The 20755-nt window shown below is 45.5% G+C and overlaps 3 protein-coding genes across 4 annotated transcripts in view; 1 reads left to right on the forward strand and 2 right to left on the reverse strand.

Annotated features, from left to right (window-relative positions):
* The window catches only part of PLXNB1 (plexin B1), a 74252-nt gene extending 70966 nt beyond the window's left edge, over positions 1-3286 (reverse strand). The window contains exon 1 of one of the 2 annotated variants that reach the window (XM_082768226.1): positions 3270-3286. The gene's annotated coding sequence lies outside the window, so the exon portion shown is untranslated. Of the gene's footprint in view, positions 1-3142; positions 3192-3269 lie in introns of those variants that run through there. The other variant, XM_082768225.1, reaches the window with a different exon arrangement.
* Positions 3287-8000: 4714 nt separating this feature from the next.
* On the reverse strand, positions 8001-14445 carry CCDC51 (coiled-coil domain containing 51). Its single transcript, XM_082768267.1, has 4 exons — positions 13515-14445; positions 13039-13385; positions 12551-12715; positions 8001-11013 (listed from the first exon to the last, which is right to left on the reverse strand). The coding sequence occupies exons 2-4, from the start codon at positions 13354-13356 to the stop codon at positions 10237-10239; spliced, it is 1260 nt and encodes a 419-aa protein (XP_082624393.1). The 5' UTR covers positions 13357-13385; positions 13515-14445; the 3' UTR covers positions 8001-10236.
* Positions 14446-14840: 395 nt separating this feature from the next.
* On the forward strand, positions 14841-18875 carry TMA7 (translation machinery associated 7 homolog). Its single transcript, XM_082768278.1, has 4 exons — positions 14841-14955; positions 15030-15085; positions 16374-16461; positions 18701-18875. Exons 1-4 carry the CDS (start codon positions 14940-14942, stop codon positions 18733-18735), a joined length of 195 nt encoding a protein of 64 aa, XP_082624404.1. The 5' UTR covers positions 14841-14939; the 3' UTR covers positions 18736-18875.
* The last annotated feature ends 1880 nt before the right edge of the window (positions 18876-20755 follow it).

Consider the following 20755-nt stretch of genomic DNA (forward strand, 5'->3'; position numbering starts at 1 on the left):
AAGCAAATAAGGAAAGTTCACATGCAATTAAAATCTGGCATCTGGGAATTTCCTTAGGATCCGTATCATTTGAAGACGCATCTCACATTTTTACCAACTTTTAAAATCTTCCTACCAGATCATGCTAACACAAAAGCTCTTTGTGCTCCATTTTCCAACCCCTTTTTCTTTCTTTTTCGGGGGTGGCAGGCAGGATTTGAAAGTGAAATCCTAACCTTAAAAGCAGGCTATTAAAAAAAAAAACAACAAACAATTAAAGTGATTCAGTATTATAATGACTTTAATTTGTGCCAAATGGAAGAAGAAACAATCCACCTAAACTGATACTGGTTTTTTTTTGGCCTTTTTTCCATAAGCCTCGGGAGGCAGCGCTGACTTGTAGTTAACGAAAGGGAGACCTAAATTGCTTCCTGCAACCTCAAAAATAACTCAGATGTCTTAGTTAACGCTTGGCTAAAAATATATATATATATTAGCAGTGAAAACGAGTCCTATGTGTTTATTACTCCAGCAGAAGGGGAGAAGCAGCACGTTGAGGAGCCGGCGCCAAGCCCCGCGGTCCTCCATCAGCAGGGCGCGTGTCGGCACAGGCCGCAACGTCCCGCTCGGGGCTGCACGTCCCGGGTATCGCCATGGCACACTCGGTGGTAGCACAAAAGGCAATCTCCTGTATGGTTCTGGGGAGAGAGAGCACCCTAAAATCCCCGTGGGTGGTGTTTGGGGGCTCGCTGGGTGAGGGTGAGGGAAGGCAGGCCGCGTGGCTTGCACCACGGTGCTGGCTCTGCAGTCCTCAAAATTGCAGTTTCCCAGCCAAACGCAGCTGCCTGACAGAACAACCCCGTCCTGTCACGGGGCCTGCACACATCTCAGATGCTCACCCCCAAGAAGGGTGTGCAGGCTCTTCCTAATAACTCCCCTCCAGCACCAAGACCAGAATGGACAACACTCAGAGAACGCTCCTGTGGAGACATCACCACAACCATCCGACCAGCGCTGACCAAAATGACAAGACAAGGTAACAACAACAGCACAATGAGAGACCAGCAGGCATGTTGCCACAAAGGCAAAAGCAGCAAAAGATGAACCCACCCAACAATCCTGCAGCCAGACACCCAAGAGAGCTGCAGGTAAGCAAGCCCCAAGCCTAGGGCTCCAACAGGCACAGGGACACTTTGCTGAAGACGCAGAGGAGCGAGGGGCACCCGTCCAAGCCCTGCTCAGCTCATATCTAGAGGGCTAATTCCTCCCAGAAAGCAGGCAGGCTCATGCCTCCTCTGCCTGCTACCAGCCTGCAAGCTGGGATGGATCAAAGCCCTATCATCTTCCTCCAGGATGCCCTCATACGAGGCTGGGAGGGTTCGGCTCAGAACTTGGCCACCACAGCCAATTTGAAGTTTTTCTTGGGAAAAACCCGAGAGCTAGAAACAAAACAAAACCAACAAAAAATAACAGATGGAGGGGCTGCCAGGGAGGAGGAGAAACTGAAGTCCTGAGGGGTTTGCTTTGAGAAGCAGGAAGGACCGGGATGTAGGGGAAGATGACAGAATAAAAATAACGTGAATCTCGCTGGTTCAGAGGTAGGGCTTTTACCACGGAAAATACCAAGCCTTTGTGGGAGGTGGCTGCTTCACCTCCCTCTGAACCTCCCCTCGCCAAGTCACACCGAAGCATAAAGCATTGCAGCTCCTGAAGAGGACACCGAGCCTGCCTGCTGCTCGTCGAGCCTCCCCAGGAAGCCGGCAGCAGCACCGGCAGGCTGCAAGCGGGACCAGATCGCTTCCCTCCCAGCACAGAGCTGGATAGCACCCGCCACGCAGGCATCCCGCGTGGGTTTTGCTTTGTTCACAGCACGCTGCTCTGGCCAGCAGCCTCTCCCCAGGGACACGGGGCCACCATCAGCAGCAGCAGCAACTTTTCCAGGCTCGCTCAGTCCTTGCGGTCCCCGCCGAGGCTGCCAGGAAAGCCGAAGCGTGCCAGCAGCCACAGCACTTGCAGGAACAGCCCTGCTGAGCACAAAGGCAGGAGCTCGGTGCACTCCTCTTCCCTCTGCTCTTATCTGAGACCAACCCATGGTCCCTCACTGGTGGGGGCACACCTGAGCTGTCAGCAGATGAGGGCAGAAATGTTTTTTTTTCCCAAAAAGCGAGCTGGGGCTAGGAGCTCGGACTCCTCACAGCACTTGAGGTGGGAGAAAGCAGAGATCGGAGCGTCAACCGCTGACAGTCCGCACCCACCTTGCTCAAGAGAGTTATGCCGGTAATTTTAATCTTATTAAATATGGTTAATCGCATTACTAACCTAACCCTTCTCACATGTCGGAAAAAATTTAAAGAGAAAATTCCATATGCGACCAGGCTATATGGTTTCTAGCCAGATTTCTGTTTTGGGCAAATCCCCAGCGTGCAGACCCCAAAAGGGCTCCACAAAAATTAGGGTGAGCGTGGAGGAAGCCTGCCCAGCACCATACTGGGTTTCCTGCCAGGCTGCTAACTTGTGCGATCGCTTCTCCTGGGACTCTGCTGGAGGTCCCCAACCAAAGCAACCCCGTGAAGGCTGCAAACGGAGCACGGCACCGGCAGCGGGACGCCGGCTGCCCACGAGGGGCTCCGCACAATAACCCCACGGCAGCGCCTTCGTCCCGCAGCGGTGCCAACGCCTCCAGCTCCCGGCCACCGACACGCACCGGGACACGACGGGAGCAGCACCGGGACCGCTCCTTCTGCATCGCAGCCCCCCCCTCCCACCGGGGCTCCCGCAGCCTCGGTGCAAAAAGCGAGCGCAGAAACGAGCAAAGCGCGGCCAGCACCCGCCGGTAACACCCCGAGCCCACCGGCTCGCAGCCCCTTTCCCTCGTAGGGGCGCCCGGAGCCCGGAGCAGCCCCGCAGCACGCTCGCACCGGCGGGGGCGGCTCCCGGTGCTGCTCCCGGTTCACCGGGGGGAAACCGGGGATGAAACCGGGACGGGGGCGGCCACCCGTTAGGGCGCTGTGTGCGGCGGGAGGATGCCGGGGGGGCTCCGTGCCCTCACCCCGGTCCCCCATAGTCTCCCCCCGGTTCTCCCGGTGCCCCCCCACGGTCCCGCGCCCCCGCCCGGCCGCGCCCATCCCCCGCGCCGAGACAAAGCGCAGCCCCCGGGCCGCACCTGCCGCCGGCCGCTGACCCCCGCCGACGCTCCCGGTGGCTCTCCCCGAGCCTGGGCACCGCAGCTGCAGCGGCAGCACCGGGAGCGATCCCGGTGCCCCCCCCCCCCGGGCCCCGCCGCCCCTCACCTGCCGCCCCGCTCCAGCCGCGCCGCTCCCCGCCGCCCGCCCCGAGCCGCGGAGCGCTGGCCCCGCCCCCTCCGCCTCGCCCCGCCTCCCCCGCCGCGCTCCTCCAATAGCAGCCGGCCGAGCGCGGAGGCCACGCCCCTCTCCGGTTCCCCTCTCCCTTTCCCGCCCCAGCGGACGGCGGCGGGCTCCCATTGGCTGCCGGCGGCGCGGGGGGGGCGTGGCTTGGGGGTCCGCCCGCTCCCCTCAGCGGAGCCTGGTGGGGGGGGGGGGGTCCGGGGGTGCCTCCTCAGTGTGCGCCTCACGGGGTGTCTGAGGGGGAAGAAGCGGCGAGTGCAACTGGATAAATGAATAAATAAATACATAAATAAATAAATACTCAAATAAATAAGTAGATCGTGTGTCTGAAAGCGTTGTCCAAACGCCTCTCGATCCTGGTGCCCGACCACCCCTCAGGGCAGAGCCTTTCCCTCACATCCAGCCTGCCCCTCACTGGGACGCTGTGGAAGAAGGCTGCTGCTGGGAGGCCCAGGGACTGCGGGGTCGCTAAATGCCTGCCCTCTTTGTTTTGCTCCACCAGCCTCTCTTGTTTGCACCCCCAAAATCCATTTTTTTGAGGTAAAAAATACGTGTGAGGGGGTTAGAGGGTCCCGGTGCTTTGCTTGATCCTGCCCTGTGCTGAGGAACCCATACCCTTATCGCAAACTACCTCCCGTTGGGGTTAGAGCTCACTATCCCCATCTCACAAATCAGACATTTTAACTGCACCCAAATCGCTTCCAATTAAATCCAGCTTTGGTGACTAAGATTGTAAAAAACTACTTTTTTTTTTTTTTTTCTCCTTTGCTCCAACCCATTCCTGCCTCCAAACACTAATCCCCTTTGTACATTTCCTCCAGAGCCAGTCCCGACCTGCAGCCCCTTCAGCCTGGTAAACATCTGCAAGCTTTGTTTAAAAAAGCAGCGAAAACCACCACAAATACCAAGAGAGCAGACTGGAAAAGAGCAGCTTTTCCTCCCATCCCACGGCAGGGCTGGCTGAGGGAGCAGGGCAGAAAGCTGCCGTGTGCTGCAGGGCAGTCACGGCACAGCCTTCCCACTCCTGTTCCTGCACTCCCAGCCCTCAGAAGCCACCAGCACATCCTAAAACCACCACAGCCCTACAATCTCCCTCAGCAGGGAGGAGTTTCGATTGCTCTGCATAAAATCTTGTCCTGTTGTACAGACTGAGCAAGAGAAGAAGCTAGTTCTCAAGCGTTGCACAGCTGAAATCAGCACGACACAACAAACACTACATTATGGGACAAATTTAACTTAAACAGTTTATTTCCATTTGTTCAGAGGCGTTTTTACATATTTAAATCCACAAAGGATTCTCCTCTGTAAAAGCCCTTGTTCATGTCTGCTTCTAAGCAGGTTAGCTAAGTTTCTTACGTAACTATTATGGTAATCACAAGACTAGCAGCTGCTTATACTCCTTTTGATTTTCTTCTTCCTCTTCCTCCCATCCAAGCAGGGGATGAGACTGATTAAGAAAGTCACGAGGGATATCTGAGTACTGTCTATAGCTTCTGGCCATAAACCGCATCAAGAACAGTGACTTAGGGACCGCCAGAAGGTTGACCACATCTGCCCTACTTTAAAGCTGATTCCACTCCTTTCCAGTTTTCAGTTTGCCAGGACATTTGGAAAGAACATTAAGATCTGGTTCACAGCAGCCCAGAACCTGCAGGAACCTAGTGAGAGACTCTCTTAGCACCACCTGTTTGCACAGCTTTTCTCTCTTTTTTTTTTTTTTCCCCTCCCCTCTGCAGAACACAGCAAAAGACTCTGGGAATGCTTGTGGTCATCCATTTATCTCAGAGACCTGTGGCAAAAATATTTACATGTGATATGTCCAGTGTCACAAGTTGTCACACTCTCCACCATGAACAGCAAGAACTAGAGGTTTTCCTGAAGCAGATCAGGTGTACCAAACTGATAGAGAGCACTGGGTGATCAGCTCAAGGAATCAACACACATTTACATGTATATATTTATGAATATATACACATGTGTATATATGTATATATCAACTCTTGATGCAGAGGGCAGTTCCTGAGAGCTTATGATATGCCAAAATTTAAATAGAATAATCTTTAATGGGCTAACTTGCTTCTGGCAAACTCACAGAAAGGCCAGCGTAGGCTGCAGCCATTTAAAACCAAAGGCTTATTGCAGAAGCATGCAAAGTTCTATTAAAAACAGCTTTTAAAAAAATCCTTGTATAGTATTTCAAAGTTATTTGAGTAGGCACCTTACAAATTTGATTCTGAAAAACAGTTACTGATGTGATACTTGTAGGGTCACTCTTCATGCATGTACGTACAGCTGCAATATGCATTTTCCCTCTCTCCTGGTGCCTAACACCACACGACCCACAGGAAATGGGCGATTATTTTCTTAGCTGAATGCTTTATTATTCTGTTATAACTTCTGCTACAGGATAACCTGCACTAGGATGCCTATGACATCAAGTTGTCCATGGACTCTCCCACTCCCTCCCATTTATTGAAATAAATTATAAATAATAATAAAAGCAATGATTCCTAGAACAAAGAAGGCTGAAAGCATTTGACTGAATCCATACTGTCCCGGGGCATGATCCACTTATATCTACATTAAACCTAGAAATGTTTGTCTACACTATCCTTAACTTCCCACGATGGAAACTCCAAACTCTTGCCACAACCAATTACCTGAATACTTAACTTTCCATAAAAACAAAAACTGTGGCCCAGATGTCTTTTGCTGTACTTAAGCCCACACCTTGTTTTGCTACCCACCAAATGTCAAACACCAGAGACTGCCTGCACTCCTCCATGTTTTGCGAGGCAGGTCATGAATATTAAACTTGCTAGCAAAAATCTGGCAATAAAACACAGTTCTAAATATATTACGGACAAACTCAGCATTGTCTCTCCTTCAGTAGCTCACAAACCTCCCTCCTACTGCAAATCTCAATCCCGTTCCTGAATTAAACAGGACATTTCTAACTCCTTTCTATCTCCTCAGCTCCACAGCAAGGAAAGGATTTCTTGAAAAACTCTGTGGAAGAAACTGTCTTTGCTAAACATAGTTACCATTAAATTAACTGGAGCACCTGCAATCTCCAGCCAGGATCTCAGGTTGTCGGGATGTTCAAAACTTAAGTATTAATAAATATATATATACACGCACTGATTGTAATACCACAGACAGTCTCTTTTGTTTTGAACTCATAAGCAACATTTGATATTTCTTTCCCGACTGGACGGAATGGCAAGTTTTCTCTTCAGAATGCACTTACTGTTAGAAGTCTGTACTGACTGACCTCACTGAATGCCTTATGCCTTTTTTTTTTTTTTTTTCCTCCCCATAGCCATTAGGCTGTTTGCTTTTGAGTTAACAGTGGTTTCTCATAGAGCAATAAGAACTCAAAAGCACTTGGCAGGAGCCAAGCTCAGACCACTGCCGCTCATTTTTCTATAGTTATTGTCCACCAGCAGGCTTCCTGTCGCTGTTACCACGTTCCTGCTCAACTCAGCTTCTGTGTTTGGTTAAGAGTGGAAATAACCTCAGACAGCACTGGCTTTCTCTGATCTACACGTAATGCATAGGTCAATCCCTGGCCTCATTAGCACCTGCAAAAAGTACTGCAATATTGCAGTATTATATATTATATCGCAATATTGCAATCACCATCCCTCTGAGCTGATGAACATTTGGGAAATGAGGCTGGCTGAGCCATCCTACCCAGAGAGGATTTCGCTTAGAGAGAGCAAGAATGTGCCTGAAGTGCTTAATAAGCAGAATTCTCCTGCATGAGGAAAGCTTCAGCTCAAAGACCTCATTCCAAAAGCAAAATTCAACTAGCCATTGTAAACTTTGTGAATAAATCTGCACAGCACTTTCTTTTTTTTAAAAAAAAACAAAACAAAAAACCTAGAGTAGCCTAAGAGGACAACAACGAACCATTCACTTGGCTTTGCATGAATCATCAGGAGATGTCACTCTGTCTACAGAGCAAGGCACTGTCAGTACTGCAAATGTACCTGAACTAATGGGAGCACTCAGATAAAACACTGCAGTGTGCAGCTGTGCTGGCTTTGTTCAAACTTGTGTATTTACCACCTGTGTTGCCATGACAGAGATTTAGCATAAAGTAGGGAACAGATTAGGAGTACAGTCCATGTCGCAGTGTCTTCCTGGATCTTGCCTTCAGCTAGCTCCTGGTACAGCTGTTGGTGCTGCAGCCACACCTTCTGGCTCCGGGGTACGCATATGGTGGAGTACCAAACTGCATGCCATTGCCACAACAAAGTGATGATTAATGCAGGATTGAGGGAACACACACATCTGTCCTCCTAATTGTTATTACAAGTTGTTGTTGTTTTTTTTCCTAATTGAAATGATTCTGCTGTCACTTCGCATGAGGATTTACCAAGGCAAAGCACAACCGCAGTAATCAAATGTAACAATGAATTCTGCCAGCTGTATGACACCACACAGAGAACCTATTCCTGAATCTTCCAACACCCCCTTGGAGGATGAAATCCAGTTATTTTCATCTTGGTGTATATCACACCATCCAGCTCTTCTCAAATTTCAGGCTTTGTATTTTAAGCTCTCCCTCATCACAGATCTATTTGCTACTGATCTCATTGACAGACTTTTCCTTCCTGTAGCTCCAGGTTAAAGCTACCTACAATCACACCTTCTTTCAATGGAAAAAATCAGATTGCTTTAAAACAATAAGCAACTCTTGATTTTCCTGTTCTTTATTTGTCATATATGTTTAACCTCAGACCGCTACTCATTTTCTGATGTTACTCAAAAATACACACATTTCAGTGAGCAGCGTTGCCTTTACTTTCATGTTTTGCCACCTAACATTCAGCATTTTATAATCATGCTCACATATATAACCCATGTTTTTCAGTGATGAATATTTAAAATTCAGCCATTTACCTAGTAAGGGGGCCTAACATTAGGTAGTTAAACCAGGGAAAAAAAAAAAAAGAATACAATTCAGCAACTACTGTTGGCAAACTACAAATAGAACCAATGTACCATCCTTTCCCCTTTAATTACATACTTCTCTGATTTTCATCACTCTCCTACAAGAAGTAGAACCCGTAGAAACATTCACAACATGAGAAAATGAAATACTAGATTTGAAAAATTGCATTAATCTGTATGCACTTCTTGACGCAGGTAAACGGATGAGAATTTTTATCCCTGGTCTCAAGCCATCAGATGAAACAGCTTCCCTGACAAATGCTTGTTCACTTTACACACCACGTAATCAATATATAAATCAGCAGCAGTCCTTCCCAAAACCACCTTTTGCATATTTCATCTCTTACAAGTAGTGAATCATCACAGGTCTTTCCTAACGTTGTTTATTCAGTCATATTCTAATAGCACTAACGATACCAAATGAAGTAGGTGCCTCATCGAGCAAACGTCCCTGTCCCAAAGATCTTACAATCTTAGAAGCTTACAATCAAAACCTCAAACTCTTTTCATATGGTTACTGGACAAAAAAATCGGACTGACCGAAAAAAACAACAACAAACACACGGAGTGTATACTAAACAACTTCGTCATTGTGAAATGCTTACACAAAGGCATTGGAGCATGGGGTAAGGTTGGCAGACCTCCGCCAAGGTTTCACAGAAATGCCCAGCAGAGCAGGAGTTCCAAGTTTGGTTTGCTTATCTGCTGCCATCATAGGGAGAAAACTATTTCTTATCACAGTGAAACTAAAACCTTTTTGTTTGGCCATAGAGATGCTGATGTTTAGCTGTTAAGACAGCATTTTTCTTCATTCTGCCATTCTTCATCCCTTCCCAGAAAATGAGGCAGCTGAACTTTTCACTTCTTCCCACATATTATTTTGGAGTAGTTTGCATAGCACTGTTATCGTTAAAGTACCATCTTACAAACACCCGCTGTAGATCAGCATTTTAATTTCCAGGCAGGACAAAACTGAAAGAATAAAAACTGAAGACAGTTCCAATAAAAGATACTAGAAGGGATAAGAAAGTGATTGCTCCATAGATGACTACTACAACCACAAAATGGCTAGTGAATGACAGGTTAAGGAGGCTGTAGGGAAAGGACAATTGGCTTCCACCTGCAGAATGAACATCACCATACTTAACATATCTCTATATCTGAACCCTTTTTCTCTTTCCCTGCCCATAAGACTTCAATGGCATGGAGCTGTAACCAACATGGCTAAAGCTCCAGAAATGTTTTTGGATACTTCATTATAAACAGTTGCAGGAGAAAGCTACCACGTGTAATTTAATCATGTTTTAAATGTACCATCTGGCTGTACAGACTCGTGAAGCTATACTTTGTACCATGATAACTTAAATCTTCCTTGGTTCATATAGCCCCTGTTGTTTGTTATATAGCAAACTATCGCACTGTATCTAGAATAATTAAAAAAAAACAACAGGCAAGGGCATACATATTTACCTGATTAGTAAAATGACTCCTAATGTTTTATGTATAAACAAACTGCAAAATTATGAATAAATCAGGGGTTAAATTATAAAGGATTACACATGAAGCACTTTGATCAATGCTAGATTAAAAGAATCATTTGAACTGAAAAATCACAAATACAGCTCTGGAATGAAGGTCACTGATTGGCATGATATGCAGTACGAGACTGTAGAAGAACGAAACCGTGAATGAAGTCAACAGATGAAGCAATACAATTTCCTTCACTTGAGGAATTAAAAGACACACTGCAAGTGAAAGGCTTAGCACGGAGCCTGCAGCAGCAGATGGACAGCCTTTACAAGTTTTCCAGCTGTACAGCAGAAAGCATAATGAGAAACACTAGTGCAAATTTATGCGGACTTGTACTCTAAGTACTTAGAGCGCAAGTTTACTTTTATTAATCTAGTAAATTACAGCAATTAGTTAGAGATCAGTTTCCTTTAAGTATCATATAGAGTACTGGCAGAGTAATAGCAAACACAGTACATGTGATTGCAGTGCTGTAAATAGAATTTCTCTTGATTTGTGATTCCAGTCTCCGCTCTGTGTCACACAATTCTAAGATCACATCTCTCACAGCAGAAGCCTGTCCTTTACCCTCTGCTGAAGATCTCGGCATTACTCTTTCCAGAGGTCTAGAATGAACTGCAAGTTTAACGCTCTGCACGTCAGAAATTATTTGTGCTATACTTTCCTGCAGACTGTTAAACTGCTGTTGTATACTCCCAAGACATGAACTGACTTGTTTAGTGTAGTTTAGCTGTTCCTTTAAAGGAATTAAAAGAGAATCTAGTTTTATGGAGTCATTCCTGTCTCCTCTTGCTAACAAAGCACCTTCTTTTATTTCCTGTGATGTCCTTGCTTGCAGCATGTTTTTCAGGTCTGCTATGACGTCACTGAGATCCTTCTGCTGCAAGTAATGGCTGGAGGCCTGTTCTTTGATGGCTTCTTGCAGGTTTATTGGGCCCTTCTGTGCTTCAAGCACCAAGACTTTTAATTCTTGCAGCCTTACTCGATTAACATAAGTGGAACCAAGAACACCTATAATGGCTCCCAGTACAGAGCCAATAATAGACCAGTTCTTTGTTTTTTCAGCTCTTGTTCGCTCTTTCTCGTGGCTTTCCCTTACTGCTGCAGAGAAGAGAGAAAACTTTTCTCGCTCAGATTCTTCTGCGTTTAAGTAGGCAGCTCGATACCTCTTCTCTTCCTGCAAGAAACACATTTTGATTTGAAGAAGCTATAACGTGAAGCTAAAAAAAGTGTGAAAAATGAAAACGGTGAAAAAAAGGGAAATGAAGCATTAGTTCTGTTTCATAATTTTCCCTTTTAATTTTCTTTATTAATCCTACTTCAGTCAGCAAGACACCATTTCAACTCAAACCTAAGAAATAGAAAAGGTCATCAAGAATTACAACTGAAGATCATCTACACAACAATCTGTCACATGCTGATGACAGGAAAGTGGTACACACAGGCAAAGCTTTTCTCTCCTCACCAGGTACAGTTTTTTGGCTCTTCCTACTTTGCCAAACACTATCTTTACCACGCTTCTCTCTTTCAATTCTAAGACACCTAAAACAGGAACTGAAAATAGGACTAAGAAGGGTGTCCTGGATAGGTTAATTTCATGAACATACATACTTCTCATTCTTCTGCCTTCTCTTTCTTTCTCTGCTCACGTGTGCATCTTCCTTTTCTGCCTTTGCCAGCTTCAGCATGGCAATTCCTTTTGTAAGCCACTATATTTCAGCAAAACACTGTAAAGTATTATGGTTATTTTCCTGAAGTAAAATTCTGCAGTTTTTTATAGTAGCAAACCTGTCTGTCAGCTAAGTGCATTCCCCAAATTATCCCATTCTTCTAAGCACACATTTCTCTTGTAAGACGGAGATACCACCTTACAGACAGTGGTAATTTTAGCTCGACCTTCCTTCGTAGTCATACAGAGCTCTATTCTTGAGATTTCATCTGCACAGACCTGATGCATTATTTGGACAGCTCTCTTTAGTTCTTTTCTGATGCTCTGTGCATTGATCCAGGAGCTCCATTTAAGCTCAGGTACGTGTACCCACTCCTTGCCTGAGCTTTGCCATAGGCGTGCCTTTTTCCTGCTGTCCTTGCAGTTTCATTTAGATTTCTGGGCTGACTTTGGCTGCTATCCTGCCTTTATCTGTGACTGATGGACTGTTGAAGAACATGTTCCTATAATCATGGTTCATGCAGGTGAGGTGCTGCAGGACTGTACCCTGTGGGTGCAAGATACCACCCCTGCCTGTGCTGTGGTCAACTTCATCTTCTTGCTCATCCTCCCTCGTGGAGCAGCCTGGCTCTTTTGCTCTCTGACAAAAGCCTTAGAAAACTGACTGGGTGTTGCAGCCAGATGGAAGGCAGATGAGAGAGTTTTGATGGGTTAACAGCCAGAAGTGAACTTTCCTTATCACATGGAAGGTTAATTCCTTGAATCCCAGCTTTTTGCTGTCACCACTCAAACAATTAGTTTGCTAGGTTCATTCTTTCAGCTTTTATCTCCAAATTTACTACCTTGTTTTAACACCAGCATATGATTTCCATTGCATATCAAATCATCTACAATAATTACTTTAATTAAAACAAGTATAATAAAGACTAGCTCAGACCACTGTTCTTCAACAGTAAGATGCATCTACAACACCAGTCTCTACCAATAAAAGCAACACACATGAATTTTCATTATATTTGCCATCACTCAAATACCAACAAGTTACCTGCAGCAACCTGTGTTCCAGAGTAGCCAGCTCTAAGTACTGGGTGTCATCCCGAGAGACCCTGTCTAAGCGGTCCCGAATCTCCTTCAGCTTAGTCTGTTGGGCTTCTACATTTTCACGAGCCTCTCGTACTATGCCTCGAGCTATCATAAAGACATTTTCAGCCTGAGAAGAGAGATTATTTATTTTAGAGACTTATTACCAGGCACATCTAAATTGATAGTTATATGAATTTCAGGGAGGAAAAAAAAACAAAAACAAACAAACAAAAGCACTCCATTACAATCTAGGGGATATGCTACATTTACTAAGACGACTGTATTAGAACACAATCGTAGTATCCTCACAGCTAGTTAAAGCAGAAAAAGTCATAGTTCTCTTTAGAGGCTCTTTTTTGACTCACAGTGTTCATGCTTCATATTGCTTAACTCATAATCTTTAAACTTTTAATTTTAAAATTTATTTTTTAATGTTTTGTCCATGTTTACCTCCGTCACTTTTCCCTGAGCCTCTCGAACTTCATTAATGCCAACAAACTCTTCATATTTGTCCCACCAACTCTTGCCCGTTGCAGATATTTTTTGAAGGGAGCTTTTCCCCATAACAGTCCCAGTTTCTGTCAGCCGGCTGAGAAGACCCCTGGCTGTTTCTATCGCTGACTTGGCTTCAGGCTGCTTAGGTCCCGAGGAACAGTAAGTTCGCACCACGTGTAAATTCATTTTTTGACAGCACTTTATCATAAAATGGTGATATTGCAGGCCGCAGGACACTGAGGATACACTTGATTTATATTTCATTGGCCCCATGTCTTGAATTTGTTCACTGAAGAAAAGTGCTACAAGAATGAAGAAAAAGGTTATTAAAATAAGGCTGGCAAACACCTCTTAAAACTACATGTATGTATCAGAACATTAATAAAATTCTAGAGTGACCAAAGCATCACTAGTTTCATGCTGTTACTCACCTAGGACATTTTCCACAGTTTTCAAAGGACAGTCCTGCCACAGATTCCTGCTTTTCTGCTGTTAAGTACTTCTGCCATGCTTCTTGATTACCGATTTGCTCGTTGCATGAATAGCAATCACATGTTACAGATCCAGTATCAGCATGAGTAGCTTCAGAGTAATTTAATGCTTCAGCGCAGAAGTGACTGCCATTGGAAATTTTGTTCTGTATTTTCACGTTTGAACTTGGTGTACCGTGTCACATGTGCTAACAGCTCTGGAAAAGAACAGAAAAAAAATGAGAGGGAGGGGTCAAAAAAAATATAAAGCTCAAAAAGGTAAAGAAATGGGGTTCAGTCATTCCCTATATTTTACAGTCCACAGATACACGAAGCACTGAAGAGGGGAAAGCCAAACACACAGAGGGTAGAGAGAAAACACATAAGTACTACAGTGTACATAAGTTTTTTTTTTCTAATTGACTACCTATAAAACTAAAATATAAAGAAGAGCCAAAAGACCATACAACCACCAAGCAGCGAATGCAGACATTTTAAATAGCTTTAACATTCCTGCTTACCCTGCAAAAGCAGACTGCTTATTCCTACTTAATGTCTGCATTGATGTGTAAAGATTTTAATGTTCTACTTGGCACATTCCTCTAAAAATTATAAACAGGCAAACTTTCAACTAAGGCTTTTTAGGGAGTTTGGGTACGATTATACGAGGTTTTGACCAAAACAATATTAAAAAACAACAAATGAATGGCATGAGAGAGCTTGATACTTGGTACACGTTTTTTGTTAATTTAAGAAGTTTTACATATGAATTTTCTTTTCCACACAGAGGGCGGCGAGGCCCTGGCACAGGCTGCCCCATCCCTGAGGTGCTGCAGGCCAGGTCAGGGGGGGCTCTGAGCACCGTGACCTAGCGGGTGGGGCCCTGCCTGTGGCAGGGGGCTGGAACCGGGTGATCCTTAGCGTCCCCTCCGACCCGAGCCGTTCTGATTATGTGACTTCAGGTGGCAACGCCACCACAGCCATGCCCTAAGGAAGGGACGGTCCCAGAGGGAGACATTTGGGGGCAACTTTTACCCCCCCCCCGTTACACAGCCCCACCGTGAAGCAGCCCCACCGAGCACCCCGGGGCCGCCGTACACCCACCGCCACAGCACACCACAACCACAGGGACCCCCTACACCTCCCCGTCACACCGCTCACCGCCCCCACGCCCCCTCCTCACCTCCCCGAGGCCCTCCCGGTGCCCCCCCCTTCCCCCGCCTCAGCTCCGCATCCCCGGGCCCTGCCCTACCTGCCCCGGGCCCGGCCCGGAAGCGGAAGTCCCCGAGCTCCGGGCGGTGACGGCGGCGGCGGCTGAGGCGCGGGGCCGGGCGGAAGCGGGCGGCTGAGGCGCGGAGCGGCGCGGAGCGGAGCGGGGCGGGCGCCATGTCGGGCCGGGAGGGTAAGGTCGAGCCCCGGGGCCGCCGGCACCGCGCCGGGCCGAGCCGCGCCTCACGGAGCTCTCTGTCTTTGCAGGCGGCAAGAAGAAGCCGCTGAAGCAGCCGAAGAAGCAGACCAAGGACCTGGATGAGGTAGGGCGCCGGGGGGGCATCCCCATCCCCATCCCCATCCCCATCTCCTTCCCCTTCCCCTTATCTGTTTCCGTTTCTGAGGGTTGTGGCAGCCGTGACTGGAAAAAGGTAAACGCGATGCCTCTCTGAAAGATGAATTGGTGACTTTATAAATAAGGTTTGTCATCAGAGAAATGCCAGAGCCAATTAAGGGCTTTGAAGTGTCCAAGTTACGACAGTGTAAAAGCCGATAGGCAGTGTGGATTGTACTAAAGGTACCAGAGAAAGGTAATTGTGATCTGCAGCAGGGCAGTGCCAGTGTGTGGGGAGGACAGCAGGTATCAGGCTCTTGATAACTGTCAAAGTGTGGGTAGGAACAGGGCCTAGGAAGTGATGGAGGTGAACGGGCAGGTGGCTGCTCTGTCGCACTCTAAAACCTGTTACTGACCCTTCAGTGTCTGACTACAAGGATAACTTGTCTGGGGCTGAGCAAGAGTTTGTCTTACATCAGGCTAACGTTTTGATTACTGCCATGGTTGGCCGGATGACTAACTTATTGACAGTTCTGCTCTTGTCTTTGTAGAAAACAAAATTTGGAGGGGCCACAGACTGTCAAAAGGGCAAGACCAGTGATCAAAGTAATTGGAGAAAGCTTGAAGGAAAGCAAAGGGATTTATTTAACTAAGCATGTATGCTACAGCCCTTTCTTTGGAAAGAACAATTGACTTGTAAAATACAAGGAGTGGTTAACTTCAGGTCCACCTGAAAGGGTTTGAGACAGAACATACACTAAATGTGTACCCTCAAAATCAGTCATTGCAAAACAAAAATCACACAGGCCATATAAAGAAAATACCATGTGCCAAATGTGATATAATAACATCTCCTTTCCTCTCAGCACAGCAGTAGTATATGTGGGCATTGCATTGATCCACTTTTTTTCTCTTTATAGCGTGGTAGGGAGTGATTTACTAGTAAAAACATAAAAAAATTCTGGAAAATCCAGAGAGAGAAACAATATTTTGTTCTTTTGGGGGGAAAAAGGGAAGTAAAAAGCTCACATTGTAGCAAGGGGAGTTTCAGCGTGAAAAAGAGGAAAATGTTCCAGTTTTAAGGAAGCTGAGCCATGGACTGGACTGGTGAGGAATCTCAAAATCCTGAGTGTCAAGGAAAAATCCTACAGTCCCTTTCAGCATTGTTGTCTATGAAGACTGTACATGTTAGAACATTTATTTCTCATTGCTTATCGTTGTTTTAAAAAAGTTTCAGGGGAGGAGATGCTAACACGCTCTGTTGTTCTTTTCTTTAGACAGATCTGGCGTTTAAACAAAAGCAGAAGGAGGAGCAAAAGAAACTTGAGGAGATGAAAGCAAAGGCTGCTGGAAAAGGGCCCCTCGGTAAGTGAGGTGCCATACTGATAGGAAAAAAAGGGGCTTGCTGCCTTCAAAAGTCTAATGGTTTTGCTTGTACCTTTCAGTTATTCAACATGCACTGGTAGGATGATGGCAGTTGCAGATGATAAATAACAAAGAGATGCTAATTTTATTTATTTATTTTACTGTGAAATTTCACCTCCAAATTACTGATGCAGCTTCTGTTTTAGGAGGTATAACTGTACTGGGCACGCTAAGCTGTTCTCGTGGGATGGTGTAGAGAGATTTGGGCTCTTATTTTAGTATACCACCCTTTTCTTTCCAGGAACATTAAGAAACACGTAGGCTTTGCCACAGTTCTGGAAGTTTAACAAGTGCAGTAATTGTTTTCTTAAAGAATGAATTTCAAGAGCAGGAGATTCTTGGCAGGAAAAAACAACAACAAAAAAACAACACTCTATGACTGGAAATAAGTCTGGATTCAGTGCTTTTGCTTAAGTGTCTGTGCAGCATGCTGTGCCACGGGAGAGGTTTTGCAGTGTGTTTTGGTGCATCTAGCCCAGTCATTGTTTCAGACTAGGTTTGGTACTAGGAGTTCTGTCGGTGTGAGGCTGTCCACTCATCTTGTGCTCCTCCAGCGTTTGTAGTGATTGCACTAGGGATGTTGAAGGGTACATCCTGCCTATTCCCTGGAGGTGCTTTTGTCCTGTGTTCCATTAACATGGCTAATCCCTTCTCCATTCTATAAAGAGTGTTAAACTTTACTCTTTGCTTCTCATTCTTTAGAAAAAAATAAATATTGAGAGGCGTTAGAAGGACCTTCCCAGCAATCCCACAGCAAATTCAATTTCACTAACTATGCTTGCATGGAATCTTGTCAGATGCTGTTTGGAAATTCGAAATCCCTTGGACTCATTTTATCTGTGCACTAAATGATACCCTTAGAGAGTTCCAGCAGGACAGCGAGTAAGGAGTTACCATTTACAGAAATCCTGTTAACTTTCACGAGCTGTTTATCCATTTGCTTTATTATGGACTCTATTATCTTGCCAGAGACCAAAGTCAGACTTGCTGGTCCTTAGTTCTCTAGTTTCTTCCCAGAACCCTTCCTGTATCTGGGAGCTGTGCTGGCAGTGAAGCTGGCAGATCACAAGCACAGAAGAGTAACATGAAAACAGTCTTCTGACACGGTGGCTGTAATGATAAGTTACAAATCCTAGCCAGCAGTTCTGCAATTTCATATTTGAGTTGGTGTTCTTGGAGTGGAATGCAATCCAGTTCCACTAACGTGGGATATTTCTTGTCTGTTTATCTCAAATTAATCTAGCTCCTCTGATTTATCTGCTTACAAAAAAATGTGCTGGGTGTGGGACTTACAGAATGTCTTTGGCATTACATGCTGATGCAAAAAAAAATCCCTGAACCTCCCTCCTGTGTCCTTACCATCCTAAACTTGTTCTGTGTAGTACGCTTCAGCTGCGAGTACGTCTGTATTTCTTGACTGTTCTCACTTGCCATTATTACTCTGTCTTCTTCTAGATGAATTTCAGTCATCTGGTCCGTGACCAATGAGAGTGAAAGCAGACAGTGATTATTGTGTTATTACAGCAAGGCAACACTTGGAACACAGTGCAAAGTCTGCTGTTGACTATCAGCCCTTGCAGCCACGAATTCTGTAGCCCTCCTGTGCTTTTCTCCTTTTCACTGGTCATAGATGACACATGCTGTGAAAAATGGCATTTGACAAAAAAAAGTGCTGCATTTGTTGCTGTGTTAATATGTGTCATTCCTTGACCCTGCTTTATGCTCTTCAGTAATGGAGAGTGCAAAGAACAGAGGCTCTTGCAATTCCAGTACCTGCTACAGTAAAGCTTCAATCCCGACTGGGGGCTCTTGTTTTAGAAATACTGATGCTTTTATTCCTTCAGCTTTAAATTTGATTTGACCAGACTATATAACTGCTGTATAAGAAATAAACAACGCAGAGTGTGCATGGAGGAGCACAGGAATGGTTGAAATATTTAGTCCAGTTGTAGGTTTAGGAGGCGTATTTGGTTCCAGGGGAGACTTGGTTTCTGATGTTAAGTAACTCATTTAGCATGAAGTCTGTAAGATCACAAACACATGCGAAAGCAAAACCAACTCTCTGGTGGGGATCTGAGTTGTACAGGCAGTCTAGCAGGGATTTGATTTGACAAAGAACTAAACTTGTAGGTAAGATCTCTGTCAGTTGTCTAACCAGTTGTGTTGTTTCTTTTGGCAGCCAGTGGTGGAATAAAGAAGTCTGGCAAAAAGTAGCTCAATCGAACTACAATGTAAGATGTGATGGAGTTATTCAATGGACCTGCAACATTCTGAACATCAAGAAAACTCTCTAGTGCTTAGGTAACATTGTACATTTTGTTTAGTCAGAATAAAACTTTTTTGTTAAGAGGTGATATTTTCTCTTTACCTGTAGGCTTTGTTTTAAAATTGGCTTTGCTGGATTATACTGGAAATGAATCTTCTTGAAGACTACTTGTGACCTTCTGTAGGTTGACTGCATCTGCTGGTTTGGTAGCCATTTATGAGAATTAGTTTAAACTTCTGCATTTTTTTTTTTTGACAATGAGAGTTAGGGCCTGAGTATTAAACTTCTTCAGATTTCAACCTGGAGGCTCAAGTTTACTTGCAACTGCACAAGGTGTGGCTAGATCAGCACATGCTCGCATAAGAGCTGGAAAGTCTCTCTAAATGAAAAGATGGGCTATGCTGCCATCACCAGAGAGGTGGTTAACTTGGGGACAACCACTGTCCAAAATAAGCCAGTTTTGTAGTTGCTGCTTGGGTATCCTGCACTGCCAAGCCCCTTGCTGTTGTCCTACAAATAGTCGCCTACACCTTCTTTTCCTTGAACTCCTGCAAGAGCTCCTTTATGCTCACAGCAATGCCCTTGGGGGAGGGAGGAGAAGGAGGGGGTGTGGTGCTTATAGGGCTAGAAGTGAATAGTAGTGATGATACGCTGGATATGGGAAATTTGGGGAAGGGATGTCACCTTGTTGAGGTAGGAGAGAAGGGGGAAAGGATTAACGCAGGCTGAGCAAAAGGTGATGGTGGGACAGAAGGTCCCCGTGCGGGGTGGGCAGGTGGTGGGGGGCAGTGCTGTGGAAGAGCCTGCAGATGTGGGCTGGCTGGGCTCCTAGGGAAGAGCCCTGAGCTCTGTGGCCACACACAAGGTGCTGCTGGAGGTCCCCAGGCTGGGTGGAGACCCCTCAGGACGTGGTGCCCCCATCCTCCTCACCGATGGACCTCCTGCTTGGTGAGCCAGGCTTTTGTATGGGGGCCCTCAGCCTGAACCACCAGGCAGGCTGCCTGGAGCAGCAAGGAGCTGGTTCTCCCCCCTCGAGAAACCTTCGGAAACCTTCATCTGTGCAAGCAGAGTGTTCTCCAGCATGTGGATGGGGTCTTGGAAAAGAGTGCTGAAAGATATTAGGCATGGTTTTTCACGTGATTTTCAAAGAAACAGGCACTTTGACTTCAGGAAGCTCAAAGAAATAGCTCACACATCAGCAAATTGCTGCCAGCTACGCCATGGAAGTACACTGTGTGCCATTTCAGGCTGGGAAGCACAGATGAATGAAACTGCAAATTCAAAGCGCTTGGGGAGGCTGAGCAAGCAAAGAACAAAGCTGAGTTATCAGGGATAATAAACTTGCTTCAGATCTTGCTTGAAGGTGGAAAGTTGCAACATTGAAGATTTCCAACCATACATGAATATGACTGCAAACTCCCCTCTAATCATGAGAAGGTATCAATATTTACATAGCTCAGTTCATACCTAGTTTGGGGCATCTTCAACACTACCCAGAATTTCCATTAATAGAAGATAATTGACAGAAAATAATTATTTTATGAGGACTCATGTGGTATTGTAGCTTGGATTTGTGGTATTATGTACGCTCCCCTTAAAGCATAAGTGGCTCTGAAGTAGACATTGCAATGAGCCATTGTAAGCAACCTTGGAAGATTTTCACCCAAAATACAGATTTTTTTTTCCACAAGAAATGCCCATCATCAGTCTAGATATATTTTTGCCTTAAAAAAAGGAAAAATATTCTGACAAAGGCTGGTGCCTCTGTCTCAAAAAAAATACATAAACACATTCTTGTTGAAGGGCAGCGTTCCTTCTCTTTTCTTGGTATTTTCTATGGCTGGGATAAATAATTAGGTAATTATTTCTGTGCAGAAGAACACCCTTTTCTTCTTCAAACACTAACAATCATATGCAGTATTCTTGATTGCCTCCCAGGTATTCCTATTATAGTGGAGCTTTGCAAGA

The sequence above is a fragment of the Aythya marila genome, assembly GCF_965140915.1.
Source record: "Aythya marila genome assembly, chromosome: 10".
In the NCBI taxonomy this organism is placed as follows: Eukaryota; Metazoa; Chordata; class Aves; order Anseriformes; family Anatidae; genus Aythya; species Aythya marila.